This window comes from Symsagittifera roscoffensis, chromosome 1 (assembly GCF_963678635.1).
Source record: "Symsagittifera roscoffensis chromosome 1, txSymRosc1.1, whole genome shotgun sequence".
NCBI lineage: Eukaryota > Metazoa > Xenacoelomorpha > Acoela > Convolutidae > Symsagittifera > Symsagittifera roscoffensis.
Genome location: NC_087062.1, coordinates 71,314,151 through 71,330,590, shown reverse-complemented (window position 1 = coordinate 71,330,590; position 16,440 = coordinate 71,314,151). Strand labels below are relative to the sequence as shown.

Here is a 16,440-nt window from a genome sequence, read left to right as displayed (position 1 = left end):
TCAAACCGCTCAAATCTTGCTTCAAATTAGGTGAAAAATCTCGACTCGGGTAAACATGCACCTAAAGGGCAGTTTCTTCTGCTGGAAAGCATTGAATGATGGGAAAGTGGTGACGAAATGTGCTCTCAATGTCGTAATTGTTATTTCCAGAAGCTGTGACTTCACCTTTCTGTTCGTTCAGTGAAAGGCCTAGTTTTTCAGCTTCTTCGCTGAAACGAAGGAGATCGTCAAGTGCTACGCGCCAGGCGTCACCCAAGGATACATCGTCAAGGTAACCAGCTGAGCCATTCTGCCGGACAGTCGAACCCTCCGGCGAGAACAAAACGGACGTTAATGACGTTGAAGACCGATTCGTGATGAAAAGGAGGGTCAGAATGTACTGGAATTTTATAATTTAAACATTTCAATTGTCAACAAATTATTTCATAGAAAACGGCCATTTTGACTGAATAAGAGAAAAAAAAAACAACGAACGAGAACAGCGAACAAACAAGTCGAGAAAAACAAGAGAAAAAACGGAGGCTCTTATCGTTAACTGAAGCAGAAAGGAAAAAAGTAGGCTTCAGTGAGACAGCCGGAGCGGATCCGTAGCCTCCCGTGCCACGAGATTGAGGAGATAAGAGCGTTAGCTCAGGAGGGGGGCGTTAGACAGTGCCGAAGTTAGAGAGTGCCGAAAAAAGCGGGAAATATTGGAACGCAATTCAAGAGGCTAGTTTTTGGCGGGAAAATTAATAATGACACTTGAAACTTGTTCAGACTCAATTTTGGCGCCAAAATCGATGAGCAAACAAAACTTTCTTTTCTTTTCTCAATTAGTTCACGACAAATAAGTCAGTTTCTTTCATTTTCGGCACTCTTTTCAAATTGTTCAGACTCAATTTTGGCGCCAAAATCGATGAGCAAACAAAACTTTCTTTTCTTTTCTCAATTAGTTCACGACAAATAAGTCAGTTTCTTTCATTTTCGGCACTCTTTAACAAATTTTTGTTTTCGGCACTCTCTTACTTCGGCACTGTCTTACCCAACCCTCAGGAGGAGAGTCGAATTGGAGGCCCGGTGCCCAGAGACTCAGTAGACTGTAATATATGGTTTTTAGCTACTGTGATGCCCTGAATAGCTAAATTTACCCCAATCTTAAATTGTATTTCGGAGCATGAGTAGCTAGAAAGAGTAAAAATCAATCCATCCCCAATGAATTTAGTATATAACTGTCAGTAAAATCATAGTAAATATTGGATTTCGAGCCGTGTTTTTAATAGTAATTACGTAGTATGGAGATTGGAGATCCAGTTATGTGGTTATTTTCGCAAGAAAACGAAAACGGATCAAAATTCGTTTGACTGATGGCCTATAAATAGTAACTTTGTACTTAGCCCTAAACAGACCAGAAAACTAACTGGCTAGGTCTAGATGGTGAAAAACGAGTAGAATTAAGGTAATTGTCGCCAGCCAGTCCTCAAAAGGTGCTTTTTCTACGCTCCGTCATTATGTAGTATTTGGGCGAATGTTACAAGCCTTGAGCTCGCTGTTCAGACTTGTGAGTAACGGGTGTATAACCAGAGAGAATCCGAAAGTAGCCAGCGGATCCCCTTGTTGGAAACCCTCAGCGGACTCGATTTTGAAGTCACCGTAACTCGGGAAGCTATTTTCTTCGTAGCATAACTTGACAAACGACAAAATTTCAGGCGTGAGCTCATTGAACGCTTCAAAAATAACATCCCTACGAACACTGTTGAACGCATTGGCAAAGTCATCTTAGCGAACACAGTATCGTCTTTTTTATTTGGAGCTCCGCTTTGCTTCTGTGTGAACTTTTGGCGACGCACTGTTCGATTTCCGCAACATCTAACAGTACGATTTAGGGTTTACAAGATATTCATGAGGCTTCTTGTTGCTCTGGTAGCAACAGGAATTTCACTTTCTATAAGTAAGCATTTGTGATAGAGAATATGATTTCGATGTTATATTATCCAAAACTGTTTCGCCGTTTCACTAAAAGAATTCATTCAACTAAGTTCAAGTAGATTCTGAAAAAGTTACAAACGTTCTTGGCAACTTTTGTCGAAGCAGTCCCATTGACTTCAACCTCATGCCAGAAGTAAAATCACTGATGCTAATGAGACTTTATGCTTAGAATGCTATTTTTCTGACATTCTTCCGAGTTTCCGGGTTTTTCCTGTTTCTCTTAACCACTTCTCTATAAACCTTAACGGGAGTAACTTTCCATCGCGAATTGGCCTAAAATAATTTTTCGTCAAATTAATCGGCCGCAATTATGTTTTATACCGTTATACCCATTTTGGATGTTTATTTTTTCAGTTTTCATGGAAACTCTTCAACAAATTGTAGGTCTAAGGGTTGTCAGGGGTCCTGATTGGGTATGGAGTAATCAGGTGAGACTATTTATTAAATTCGTAGACTGTTATGGAAAACTAATATTAAGATTTGTTGCTTTTAGGATGAAGGGGAAGGTCATGTTGGAACAATAGTGGAAGTTGGAAGCCCCGGGCAGATGTCTCCCGAAAGGACTGTTGTTGTTTTCTGGGATCACGGGTTGAAAACAAATTACAGAGTCGGTTATCATCATGCGTTCGATTTGCGAATATTTGATAATGGTCCCGTTGGCGTTGAGCACTGTGGCTCTCTTTGCTGTGCCTGTGAAACGCGAGACATAAAAGGTTTCAAATGGAGGTGTACGAGATGTCTGGTTGATCTATGCTCGCGATGCTATTTCATGGACTGTCACGATGTCAAGCATCAGTTTTTTCGATTTGATCACCCGCAAAGCAGTGGTATTCCTTGCCCGCAGCGCATAGGCTCGGCTAGAGCTACAGCTAAAGGAATTTTTGCTGGCGCGAAAGTTCTCAGAGGTCCAGATTGGGACTGGAATGATCAAGACGGTGGCGATGGACAACAAGGTAAAGTGCAAGAAATAAGGGGTTGGGAAGATGAAACATACAGATCTGTTGCTAATGTGACTTGGCCCAACGGATTGAGTAACGTTTATCGAATTGGACATAAAGGCAAAGTTGATTTGAAGTACGTTAAAGCTAGCAAAGGTGGAAATTACTATCCGGATCATCTGCCGGTTGTTGATCTGAGCAACATGCCAATAACACCCCAACAACTAAACGTTGCGAATAACGTTAACCCTGTCTCATTTGTTCTGGGGGAGCGAGTTAAAGTCAGCCTTGATTTGGAACTGTTGAAAGTTATGCAAGAGGGCCATGGAGGTTGGAATCCGAAAATGAATGATGTAATCGATCGGATTGGTTGTGTTCATCGCATCACAGAGAAAGGAGACGTGAGAGTAATCTATGACAATGGAGTTAAATGGACGTTTCATCAGGCGGCTTTGACCAAAGTGCCGCTCTTTCAAATAGGAGACTGTGTCGTAGTTACTAAAAATGTGGCCCATCTTCTGGAGCAGGTATGTTATTTGTGGTTTTTTTATTTTCGCCTTTTTAGTCGCTTTGATTTTTTGATATCTTAAGATAAGCAAAAAGAGTCAGTATAAAGAAATGCATCTTATTAGCTCCTATGTAATAAGAGTGAAAATGATTCAGGTTGAAAGTCGAGAGGAAGCGGGGCAAATAGCTGGTTCATCTGGATTTGTCAGCGCCGTGAAACCGGATGGAACATTTGATGTCAGCATTCGCAACAAAAATTACACTCTTCATGTTAACTGTCTCCAACCATCGCTTACAGGGAGAGCGAACGCCGCATCATACATTGGAGGAGTGTCAACCTCAGGAGCATATGGTGACCGAGTTAACGAAATGTCCATGGCACCTGAAATGGAGCAGCTTCTCAAAGCTCTTGAATCATCAGACGCGAGTCAGGTGACAGCTGTGCTCAAAAAAGATGCCACGTTATCGTCTGTGACATTTCCAGACGGTAGACAGCCGATACACATTGCGGCAAAACTGGATACGCCGGAAGTATTGAAGTTGCTGTTCGGTTGCGAAAGTTTCGAGATAAATGGAACGGATTGTGAGGACAACACAGGTCTTCATGTGGCAACTCTGAACCCCAATACTGAAATAATGAAGCAATTATTATGTGCGAATGGGATCGATGTAAACAAGAAAAATACTCAAGGAAAGACGGCGTTGATCTTAGCTACATCCTGTGATCAGATGGTAAAGATTGACATGCTATTGAACGAAAGATGCGATGTGAACATTGCAGATAATAATGGCGAGACTGCAATTTTCCACTGCATTTCGCAAAACAAAACAGAAATGGCTTTGAGATTGCTGGAGCTGCCAAATGTTGAATATAACGTGAAGACCTTAAAAGATATGACATACTTGCATCAGTCATGTGCTAAAGGAAATTTGCCAGTTTCTACGAAGTTAATTGAACTGTGTCCTGAACTAACAAATGTAATTGACAGAAACAGTAAATTCAGTCCTCTTCATATGGCTGTTTTGCACAATCAGGAAGACTCTGTTAACTTGCTATTGGGATCCGGAGCAAATGTTAATGCTGTCTCGACTAAAAAGTTCAACGCTTTGATGCTAGCGGTTTGCTGTTCTAGTCTAACCATAGTTTCAAAGCTGATAGCAGCTGGAACAAACTTGGATCATTTGGACTTGGATCTGAATAATGCACTGGCCTATTTATTTCAAAATCTGGCCAAAGTCAATAAGCTATCTGTCTATGACGATGCTACGCTACCAGAAGATTTCAAAGAGGTTAAAAATCTTCTTGAACCACAGCATCCTGAAGTTTCCAGAGACGCACTGATGGCTTGTTACCTTATCAGCAAAGGCGTCAAGTACAAGGCGTGTAAGAATAGATCGAATTTAGCGCCCATTGAAATGTGTTCAGATCCTGACCTCGTGAACATAATTGAAAATTTTGTGAAGGATAATACTCGAGGATCAAGTTGTTCAGTTAAGTGCAAAATGTGCAACTCGCAGCCTGCTAACTGTCAATTTAAACCCTGTGATCATGTAGTTTCATGTGGGGATTGTGTTGACTTTTTCAAGAAATGTGTGGTGTGCAAAAATGAGGTTGAATCATACAGCAAACTGACCATCACAATTCAGAAGATATGTCAAGTTTGCGATGACATGGAAGCAAACATTCGCTTCGAGCCCTGTAGTCATAATGTAGTGTGCAATCACTGCGCCGCCCGCGTGAAGAAATGCTTCACATGCCAGACACCAATCACGGCCAAACTGGATCTTCATGGTAATGACGTTACAGGCATCTTGCCGTCGACTTCCAGCAACGTGGCAGGAAACTCGGGATCACATTACACAGCAGAGGAGTTGGCAGAATTGAGAAACAAACTAGAGCAGCTTGAAGACGCAGCTTTGTGTCAGATTTGCATAGAAAGGCAGAAGAATATTGTGTTTACGTGTGGTCACACATTTTGCGACCAGTGCGCAAACTCAATGCAACTATGCCCTATTTGCAGACAACGAATTTTGCAACGCATACCTATATATTCAGGCTAATTTTATCGATTTATGACCTGCTAAATATTCAACTAATTTTTTATGCCGGTTCATTGCTTGAAACATTAAGTATTTTAGTTTTAGTTGAAATGCTTTCATAGGGCTGCTATTATCAAATTATAAGTAAAACTAATTCGTATTTATCCTAGCGAGTTTGCGAGCGTAGTGTATGAGTTTGAATCTTCCTTTTTTAACCTAACCCGCAAATGAAAGAGTTCATTAATTTATTTACTTATTTGGTGGCACTTTTGCTATAATCAAGATGTGTAGCATTGGAAATGTCATATCATATGATCTCTGCTTTATTCGTGGCTAATGTTTGTGTTATCTTAAGCGACCGTAGCTGAGTGGTTAGTGTGTGAGACTCGTAATCTCAAGGTCGCAAATGGAATCCGATACGTAGCTGAATTTTTACTAATTCGAGGCTAATTTCTACTTATTGAACTTTGTGTTCTCGCTAGTGTTTGCGAAGCACAGCTTCGCCTCTGTGTAGTAAGTATGTTATTCGATATCTTGCACGACAAAGAGTTAATAATTGCATAATTTACGTCTTTTTCAAAATCTCTAGCAGACGTTCATGACGTGCGAAATGCTTTGTCCCAAGATATATATTTTTTCCAATCCCGGAGCTGTTTTCAGATAATGAACTAGAGTTTGACTCTTTCTCATACCACCAAAGTGTCACCCATGCTACAACGGAAATTGAAACAACTTCAATTAGGCCTACATTTCTTGAAACTTGAATGGAAGGGAATTGGTTATAAATAACCTGACATTGTATTTGCCGACGGCGGAGACCCATCTCCTAAGGCATCAGAGGAGAAGAGATGTACAATGGTAGGAAGTGGTACGGGTCACCTGGCAGTCGCAGGATGGGAACGGCGGGAGGAGGGGGGATGGCTCTGAGCATGAACCACTATCACCACCACTATGGGGCGAGGGGAGACGACTTCGGGAGCAACAGAATAGCGTCGAACCTCGTGTTCCTGCTCGTGTTTGGCTTTCTCTTCTTCATGGCACAAGTGAGCGAAATTAATTTAATTTCATACTATTTTCATAGCCATTTTCAACAAAACAATTACTCACTTGCCCTGAAATGATTACAAAATTTTTCTTCCAGAGTAATAATTTCAGAACGATAAGTATTAAACAGGTCTTTTTTTTCGGTTTATCGGGCAACGCGAGGGGTTTCTAAAATGAAGCTGCAAGAAATAGATCAAAAGTTTGACTGGGTTGGGACTGAAATTAAGACTGAGAGTCCAGTTCTTTGGAGTATCCGCTTTCGTAATTTAGTCTGATGCGTTTGAAGAGAACTTTTTGAAATAACCTCTAAATTGAGTCTGAAAGGGCTTTTTTATGGTACCGGACTCGATCTCATACAAGTTTTTTTAAATAAGATGCGATCTTCGTTTTATACTAGGTTGGTGTTCATGATTAAAATAAATTCTAATATTCTTTCTTTTTCGTTGCTACCAAAATTCAGTTTTATTCAAGTTTGCACAAAAGTATGAATGATTGAATCGGAGAAATTTCTATATATCGTGTTTTTCTACGTTTATTGGTGCGTTTTTTGGTACGCTACCCTCGAATTTAGCTTATTGGATCCTTTAGAAAATTTTTAGGGTCGATCGGCCTAAAATGGATGTGATTACGTTTGCGATTAGCAAGCTTTATCTAACTGGAATATAGACTTTTTGGGCTAACAACTAGTTTAACAAGATCAGTTGAATCAGTTAGCTCGGCTGTTCTGATAGCAACAGAACAGAATGACTTTTAACAGATTTTTTTTGAGCATGTCTGCTATTTAAAATTTATTGTTGGTTATAAATCAACTCTTGGTTTTAGTTTTCTTTTTTGTCTTATTATTATGATTTTTCGGCTTTTTTTCACTTTCAAGTTATTCGGCTGTAAAAGTTTCAACTGATGCATGCCTGTTTAGTTGCCTAATAATTCGTCGTTTGAATTACCAAAATAATCAAATTGCTTTCGTGCTTGCGGACGGGTAGGTGGGTGGGGGGGACGAGAATTATTTTTTGGCTAAAAATGTTTTATAGCTCAATTTTTTTTCGGCTCCACAGTCGTCTTCTGTTTGCCTGTTTTGCCTGCTCAGTATCTGTTTAATGAATTTTATATTTAATGCTTCTTTAACACTGGCAGTTGTTTTTCTCAGTATTTTCCCTTAAACTTACCCGCATTCCAGGCAAACGTTAAAAAAATCAATTTTTTTAAAGGGTTTTTAAACATTTTTTTAGTCAGGTTGCGTCTTTTTTGGGCTAACTGCCGTGCCATTTTTGTTATATTGCTAGTGATGCGAAGCTCCGCTTCGCCTCTGTGTAAAATAGTACCAACATGGGAAGCCTTGTATGTTGAGCGGGCTTCAATCCGCCCCTGAGCTTAACTATTTGGTAGAATCAGCAATGCACTTTCACTGCCCAGTTGAAAATAGTGTTTGTGAAGTGCTGTGTTTTGGCTGTTTTAGTTCATCATAGTGTCTCGTCTGAACCCTGACTCCCTAGTGAACCCCAAACACCACAAGAGCAAGTACTCAGCCGTAGAAAACATGAACACAGGAGGCCGGGAGTTCCTCATCGAGAAACATATGGTTTGTCACTCTCATTGCACTACTACTGTCTCTTTGCTGAATCTAAAAAGTGAAGTGATATGAAAGAAGTGATAACTCTTATTTTAAGTTTTTTTTTCGTTTTTTTTATGGGAAGTTGCTCATGCTCAAAGTTGATTTTTTTTTCTGTTTTTCATGCTCAAAGTTGATTTTTTACTGTTGATTTATTAGGTAGTCAAATTCAATTGCTGATAGGAAAGAAAATTATGTTCAATCTATAAATTTGCGACTGGCGCGAGAAAATGTGATTGCATTTAACTTTCAAAAATGGGCGTTGAAAAAATCTGCTGGGGGAATAATTGACCCATATTTTTAATATTTTTCTTTCGTTATCTCAAACACTATCCTACCAAATCTGAGATTTTGTTTTCAATAAATAAAACTAACTTGAAAAGCTCCCCTGCCAATTTTTTATTTATAAAAAGTTATTGCCCTGGAATAGTCAAATTTTGGTTTTTTGACATTTTTTTTGGATCTTTGTGCCTTTTCTTGAAAACTAACCTCCCAAATCTGAGATTGTGGGCTCAGTGAAGAATACGGGTGGTGGGAATTTCTCCTGCTTTAGCGGCCTTTCGCAGCTCTCTTGCACAAAAAGTAATTGTCGTCAGATTAGTCAAGTTCTTAATTTTCAACCGTGTTTTGAATTTACTCGAAGATTACACTGATATCCGGGATTTTGTGATCTGATTTTGGGCTTGATCCAAAGAACGGAATGTAGCAAGTGCCTTGTAATGCGCGATGGTGTTTTTTATTAGTGCTAGTGAACGAAATTCACTCGTTTCGTTTGAAAAAGTCAGGAAAAGTCCGAAAACTTGTAAAAGCTCTCTTTTCAATTTTGACTGTTTATTTCATATCAAACCTTGTTTACAATTAATTTAATCAATCCTTTCACCTAATCTTGTACAATTTTAGCTGTTGTTTTTATTACGAGGCAAATTTTCAATTAAGCTTCTAAGGATATTGAGCAATTCGCAAAAAGGCCTCAAAGTTACGAAAAAGAATCCCCGTCCAGTCAGTTTCTCTTTTTTCCTGTCATATTTTATTTTTTAGATGTATTTATGAAGTGTAAAAGAAAGTGATTTTGATTTTCATTGGTCGTGATGATGGTTTTTGTGCTTTCTTTCAGGAAAAAGTCTTGCTCTCGCTCAAGTTTCGTTTTCCGCGGTTTGATTTTTGAGTTCTATAACTTCAGTTCTTTTCCTTTGTTAAAAGGGAGGGAAACTGCATTATAGAACAGCAAAAGTAGAAAGGTCACGAAAACGTGATTGACTTCTAGTTTCAAAAATGGACATAAATTTTCAGCGGATCAAAAAAATAACTATTGATCTAGTTAGAGAAATTGAGTTAACTTTAAGAAAAAATGTGCCAATCATAAACTATCCGTGGGATCTTTGTTTCTCTGGATTTTGGAAAATGATTTCAATCATTTGTGGTTTGCTTGTTCTTTTACTTGACTTCGTTCCAACTGTCTGTTGGCGATGTTCTTCTTTCTTTGTCGAGGTAATTTTTGATTGAGATAGATTGTCGCTATTTGAGATCATAAGCTTTCGAACTGCACCTTTGAATATGTAGTCATGGTATGCTTTCAACAGACCTCATATCTTGAAGACGAAAATTACTTTAAAATTTTATAATTTCATAACAACAAATAATCTGTTTTTGCAATAACAACATTAATTTTCGGCTTGTTCGAATGGTAATCTTATTTTCGGCGTGGTGGCTTACAACGCTTTCTGTTTAGAAGGACCATGAAGAAACTATTCAGAGGCGACGAAGATTAAGAGACCACCACGAGGAGGTGAAATCGAAGACAGAAAACAACAATAATGACGCAAGAACGATAGAGTTGGAAAAACGTGAACAAATTCCAGAAGCCGGCGAAACAGATCCAAAACTAAGCCAAGAAGAGGGATCAAAAACTGTTAAAGAAGCTAAGAGTGATAATCAAGAAAAAGACGAAGACACGCAGACGAAAGATGTCAAAAACTTAAATGACAAAGATAAAGAAACTGGTCCAAAAGATAATGCTAAAACAGATGAAATTCAGCGATTTAAAGGGAGTGCTGAAAGTTTGAGTGATAACGAGAAAATTGAAGTTAAAGTTGAAGACAGTTCATTGGAAGGTTCTAAAGTAAATGTGCCTTCACTAGATTCAGAAAAGGAGGGAGAAAATAATTTACAACCAGGTAGTCAAATATCGAAAAAAGAAGCAGAGTCCTCCGGTAAAAACGATAATTTGAAGGCTCAGAATGTAGATGGTAGCCAGGAAGGAACTAAAAATGAAGCAGAGAAAGCGGAGGAAATATCACTCGAATCGGTATCTGAGAAAACGTCGAATGAAGATAAAGATGTAAACGTTGCAGTGGAAAATGAGCAACGAGAAGTGAAATATGCCAAAGATAGTTCCAATGATGCTAAATCAGATGAAGTTGAGACGAGAGACCCAAATGAAGTTGGTAGCAAAGAAAGTGCAAGCGAACTGAGCTCGGAAGAAAGTCAGGAGAATCAGTCAGAATCGGAAAAATCAAAAGCTGAACTTTTTAGCGAAAAAAGTAAGTTGCCTGAGAAAGAGAAAAGTGAAAATGACATCGAAGACCGCGTGAAATTGGAGGCAAAAGCTGACGGTGTTGACGAAAACAAAGTTAACGCCTCTGAACAAACGGATGAACAGAAAATAGCGGGAAAACGTAGCGCTGACTTAGTGTCTTCTGAGGCTGAAGAAATCCCGAACACTGCCGCAATATCAGACGAGAAGTCGAACCTCAAAGGTTCGCTCAGAAACAAAGGACCAATAAAAACTGCCAAAAAAACTAGGCGAGACAAAGTGAAACATTCAGCTGAAGAAATGTAAATATTAAATTATGAATTCCTTCACCCTAGCTTTTTCACATCAGATCAACAATTTTGGGAAAAACTAATTAAATGAGGAACTTGTTGATACAATTCTACTTCTCAAAAAATTAAAGTGAATTGTTGGTCTGCATAGATTATATATCTGAATAAGTAGTTTTCATTGTTTTATCCTTTGTATACTCATTTAAATAAAGTTTTGAAAATACGTTTTGGCATAAGTGGATCTCAGAATTTCGTCAAAGAGGATGGCAATTAAATGGCGTAAAATAGTATTTCTTTAGGCAGAAAAGTTTTTAAAAGTATGATCATAATGGTGTTCAGAGAAAATTCTGAACATTAATTTTGTCGATCTAATGTTTTTAAAATTCTCACAATAAATTCTTCCCAACCCGCACGATTATTATCAATTATCTGGCGATTATATGTTACAAGCTTTTTTAATTTTGAAATGCATAATTTATACAAAATGCTGCTCTATACTTTTCAGTTTTTTTGCATGCAAAGGTAACTGTTGCCTTAAGTTAATTGTTCCGACCTTTGAAAAAAGAGGGAAATTTGGATTCGGGTGTGTTTTAGTTTTTTTTAGTTTTCCACAAAAAATCAGCTACCATAAATTATCGTAAATAAATCATCGTACATATAGGGTTGAATGATATATCATATTACAGCCCTTTCAGTCGTGATTCGAACGACATTATAAAATTTTGACAATGTTTTCGCAGTGTCGAGAAAAATTGGTGTGAAATTTTATTTTTGGTCTAATTTCGAGCTAAATAGTGAGATACTTAGTAATTGCAATAGCTTATTGCAGCTTAATTTAAGCCGAGAAAACTTAGTTTCACAAGTAAAGGTAGTTTTTTAAGTTTTCTCGCGCAATTTTGGGAATCAAACTTAAAATTCGAAAAAAAATTTCAAAATTGTTTTTTTTTTCGTTTTTCTAGTCATTCCTCTTCAAAAACTGTTTTCCAATTGAATTTTTTCACTAGGATTCTCAAATATGCCTTAGTTTTAATTTTTTTGTATTCAGATTTTTTTTATCGCAACATGCAGAAAAAAACAATACCAATTTGAGTAAACATTTTAATATTTTTATAAGACTTTGGTTTAAGACTTGCACAGTAACCGGCTATCCTTGTTTCAGTCCCAAATGTTACACGCCAATTTTACGTATTCGTGCATTTTGAAGCTGTAGAATATGTTTACATAACGAGTTAAGCGAGCCCAGTGTAATTACGCTTATCAAACTGGAATGTAGACTTCTAGTTAACAACTAGCTTAACAAAATCATTTGAGATCTTGCTTTATTAATGAAGGTAGATTTCAAGAAATTGGGGTCCAGAAGTATGGTGTTAAGGAAAGGGTTTCTTTCGCGAAGGATCAAGCGTTCGAATCCGAGACCATGCCAGTTTTTCTAATTCGAAGAAACGTAGTTCAGGCTCTTGTATAGATCGCGATGATTTGTTTTTCTTTCTAAAAAAAGTCTGTTCAGGCTCAAATTTAAAATTTGGCGGTTTGATTTTTGTTTTCTTCATAAGGTTGAACATTTCTTTTGGTAAAAGGAAGGCAAACTCCACTATCGAATGTAAAAATCATGAAAAACGTCGACTAAATTTGAAAATGGATTTTTTTTATCAGATTTCCCAGCGGAATAAAATTTTAACCCAACGATCCAGTTTTCTCAAACTGGGTTACCTTTATCAAAATCGTGCTAATTATAAATTGCTCCAGAAAATCAAAGAGGTTTAAGCCATCAATTTTTTTTCGAAATTTGAAGGTGAGGTTTTTTCCGAAACGCAAGTCAGTTTTTTGGGTTTTTTTTGCAGTCATTAGCCTGGTACGACTGTCAGTTGGCTATGTTCATTATAGTTTTAAGTCTTGTTCATTGTATTTTTAGGGGATGAGAAACTTTTTCACAAAAACATTTTTTTTGGCTCAACTCTTGCCTGCTCCAAAATTGTCGTCTTTGTTTACGCTTCATCCTTTTTGTTCAGCTGCTAATTTAGAATTGAAATGTTTTACTTGGCATATTTGCCTAGATTGAAGTTTTTGTGAGACCTACGAAAAATGTAAAACACATAGGGTTTCAACATTTTTTTTTTTCAGATTCATGGGTTACCTTGATCAAAATCATTTGAGATCTTGCTTTATTAATGAAGGTAGATTTCAAGAAATTGGGGGTCCAGAAGTATGGTGTTAAGGAAAGGGTTTCTTTCGCGAAGGATCAAGCGTTCGAATCCGAGACCATGCCAGTTTTTCTAATTCGAAGAAACGTAGTTCAGGCTCTTGTATAGATCGCGTTGATTTGTTTTTCTTTCTAAAAAAGTCTGTTCAGGCTCAAATTTAAAATTTGGCGGTTTGACTTTTGTTTTCTTCATAAGGTTGAACATTTCTTTTGGTAAAAGGAAGGCAAACTCCACTATCGAATGTAAAAATCATGAAAAACGTCGACTAAATTTGAAAATGGATTTTTTTATCAAATTTCCCAGCGGAATAAAATTTTAAACCAACGGTCCAGTTTTCTCAAACTGGGTTACCTTTATCAAAATCGTGCTAATTATAAATTGCTCTAGAAAATCAAAGAGGTTTAAGCCATCTATTTTTTTTCGAAATTTGAAGGTTGAGGTTTTTTCCGAAACGCAAGTCAGTTCTTTGGTTTTTTTGCGGTCATTAGCCTGGTACGACTGTCAGTTGGCTATGTTCATTATAGTTATAAGTCTTGTTCATTGTATTTTTAGGGGATGAGAAACTTTTTCACAAAAAAAAAACATTTTTTTTGGCTCAACTCTTGCCTGCTCCAAAATTGTCGTCTTTGTTTACGCTTCATCCTTTTGTTCAGCTGCTAATTTAGAATTGAAATGTTTTACTTGGCATATTTGCCCAGATTGAAGTTTTTGTGAGACCTACGAAAAATGTAAAACACATAGGGTTTCAACATTTTTTTTTCAGATTTTTGTACTTCTAAAGTATTTTTATGTTTGAGTTGTATCGCAAGTAATGCGAATCTCCGCTTCGCCTCTGTGTAGTACGATTACTTTTTCCAATCTAAGTCGCAAATATAAGGTAAGACAGTTGTTGGATTTTTGATTCATCAAATGAACCGAGCGAAGATGTTTTTTAGAGCAACAGTACAATAAAAAATCCATTTCAAAAACTTTCTAACTCAATTAATTTGGCAATTTTTTGAAATGTACACTTTATACATAATGTGGCTTCAAGTTGAAATGAAATGGTGTTTATCTAGCTTGCTACCAGTAAAAAGAAAATGTTTTTCTCTAGCCAGCTTGCGAAGCGTAGTTTATTAGTACAAACATTCTTTTTTTCTAGCCTAGCTCGCAAAAATTGTGTTCATTAAAAGTGTTCACTTATTTGGTGACACTTTTGCTATCATCACGATTTGTAGCGTTCGATTTTTCATATCATCTGTACTCTGTTTTATTTCTGGCTAGTGTTTGTGTTTACAAAGCGTCGTTGGCTGACTGGTTAGTGCGTGAAACTCTAGGTGTAATATCTAGGTCGCAAATCGAATCCGAGACGTCGCCGGAATTTTCTAATTCAAAAGTTTATTCCACTTTTTATTGCACTTCTTAGTGCTGCTTTTTGTCGTGTTCTCGCTAGTTTGCGAAGCGAAGCTTTGCCTTTGTGTTGATCATTATGATCATTGATGACGCAAAAATTAAGGCTCAGTTTCATGCTCAGTTTGCCGATGAACTGAACCTGTTTTCCTTTTGCAGATTATACCAAATTAAATACATATCTCGCTATTTTCTATACTAATTTACACGATGAATTAAATTTGTGAAAGTTAGGTCGACTAAGCATAAACTTTGTTTTAAAATGCCCAAATGTGGCGTTTTAGAAACCGTAATATAAAAAGTTCCTTCCCCTTTTTCTTGAAAAAACTGAGTTTCAAATAATCGATCATAGTGCTGATTTAAGACTTGAAATTAATTCTAATTTGGAACGGATTCATCATAAAAAAGACGAATTAGAGAAGGTGCAAAAACTTTCGGTTATCTAGTCCAAAAAAATTCCTGTGGGAGTGAAAATCATTCTTCGGGGCTTGTGCATTTTCCATATTGCTATATGATATTGTGCTTGGTTTTTAGATATAAAAGCATTGCGAGAAGTCAAATCGTTCAAATACTCTGGCCATAAAGGGTGTTATGGTTCTCAAAACTATCACAATTTTTTTCTAATTCAAATACGCTAGCAAAAATTTTTCATTGAGTTGCTTGCCTAAAAACGGTTTTTTTTCAAATAATTGTACTTTGCCATTTCGAAGCCGTTTTTTTACATAAATTTGCAATACTATTTTTTGACTTCAAAAGTCCCCACGGTAGGTAATAATTTAAAATTTGCTTTTTCATAGCGCATAGTTGAAAAAGAAAAAACTATTTTAAGCAGTTTTAAGTATTTTTTAGTTAATTTTTTTCCCTTTAATTTTCTTTTCTTTTCATAAATTTGGCAATGAGTTGCTGAAAGTTTCCTAATATCTGTAAAGAGTTGCTCGGGGTGAATAGACTCAAAATGGGGCAAACAATTTGCAAGGTAAAAGTAAATCATTGCGAGGTCCAACTTTGCTTTGGATAGGCGCGCAGTTTTGTGTCTGTATGTTTTTGGATCCCTGAGTGAGGCAAATTGTAAAACAAATTGTAAAAGCGGAACGATCAAAGAAAACAAAAGAACAAAACAAGGGGCAAAGAAAGCCTCCTTGTTGCGGAATTAGTTTATAATTCACAAAAAAACACAATTTGGTCTCGCAATGAGAGGGATAGATTGCTAACTGTTGACCCAACTCAGACCTAAGATCATTCAAAATGTTTTCCAGGTTTCGATGGAACCAATCTTTGGAATTTTTGTCTAACATCAGATTATTTGGACCAATTTTACTATACAGGTTAAATAGGTTTCAGATTTTGTTTTCAGCTGACACAATTGAAAAAAAAAAATTTTTCTTAAAACAAAACAAACAGAAAATAGAAAGAGCCTGAAAGCAAAAGAAACAAAAACATTTGGTTCTTCACCCAAGCAAGAGTGTTTCAATGAGCCTCCCGAACTTTTTCTGTAAAATATTTTTCCACAGAACAATCAAAAGTAAAAATGGTAAATAATTCATGTGCTCACATTCGTGTACAAGATGTACGAGAATCGTAAGATTTTTTTGACGCTGCTAGAAGTTGTAGCTAATTGGGTGTCGGCTTTGTTTCAACAGCTTATATACAAAAAATATCAATTAGATTTCAGCTGTAACACAAGTTTTTGACTTAGCTCTGATAACGTAATTAAAATCAAAATCAAACATTAAAAATCTCTCGAAAATTTGGAAGACAACGTGAAAAACAAAAGGAAAATCGATTTTTTCTTGTGTTTTAGTCTTTTTTGAAGGTTAGTCAATTTAATAGTACCTTTTACTCAAAATTTTTTAGTGGCCTTCAGTTTTTAAAAAATTTCTTTCGCTGTAGATAATTGTCAGCTTGATTTTAAGGCGCAATTTTC

General features: G+C 36.9%; 2 protein-coding genes across 2 annotated transcripts in view; both read left to right on the top strand.

The window, feature by feature from the left end:
* The window catches only part of LOC134848436 (E3 ubiquitin-protein ligase MIB2-like), a 445,218-nt gene extending 439,200 nt beyond the window's left edge, over positions 1 to 6,018 (top strand). Inside the window, exons 2-4 of the mRNA XM_063865899.1 lie at positions 2,318 to 2,393; positions 2,459 to 3,430; positions 3,567 to 6,018. Of these exons, the coding sequence (XP_063721969.1) occupies positions 2,325 to 2,393; positions 2,459 to 3,430; positions 3,567 to 5,471 (2,946 nt within the window). The 5' untranslated portion in view covers positions 2,318 to 2,324 and the 3' untranslated portion in view covers positions 5,472 to 6,018. The remainder of the gene's footprint in view (positions 1 to 2,317; positions 2,394 to 2,458; positions 3,431 to 3,566) is intronic.
* A 70-nt stretch (positions 6,019 to 6,088) lies between these two features.
* On the top strand, positions 6,089 to 11,019 carry LOC134848445 (myb-like protein X). Its single transcript, XM_063865910.1, has 3 exons — positions 6,089 to 6,493; positions 7,951 to 8,073; positions 9,833 to 11,019. The coding sequence occupies exons 1-3, from the start codon at positions 6,299 to 6,301 to the stop codon at positions 10,940 to 10,942; spliced, it is 1,428 nt and encodes a 475-aa protein (XP_063721980.1). The 5' UTR covers positions 6,089 to 6,298; the 3' UTR covers positions 10,943 to 11,019.
* The last annotated feature ends 5,421 nt before the right edge of the window (positions 11,020 to 16,440 follow it).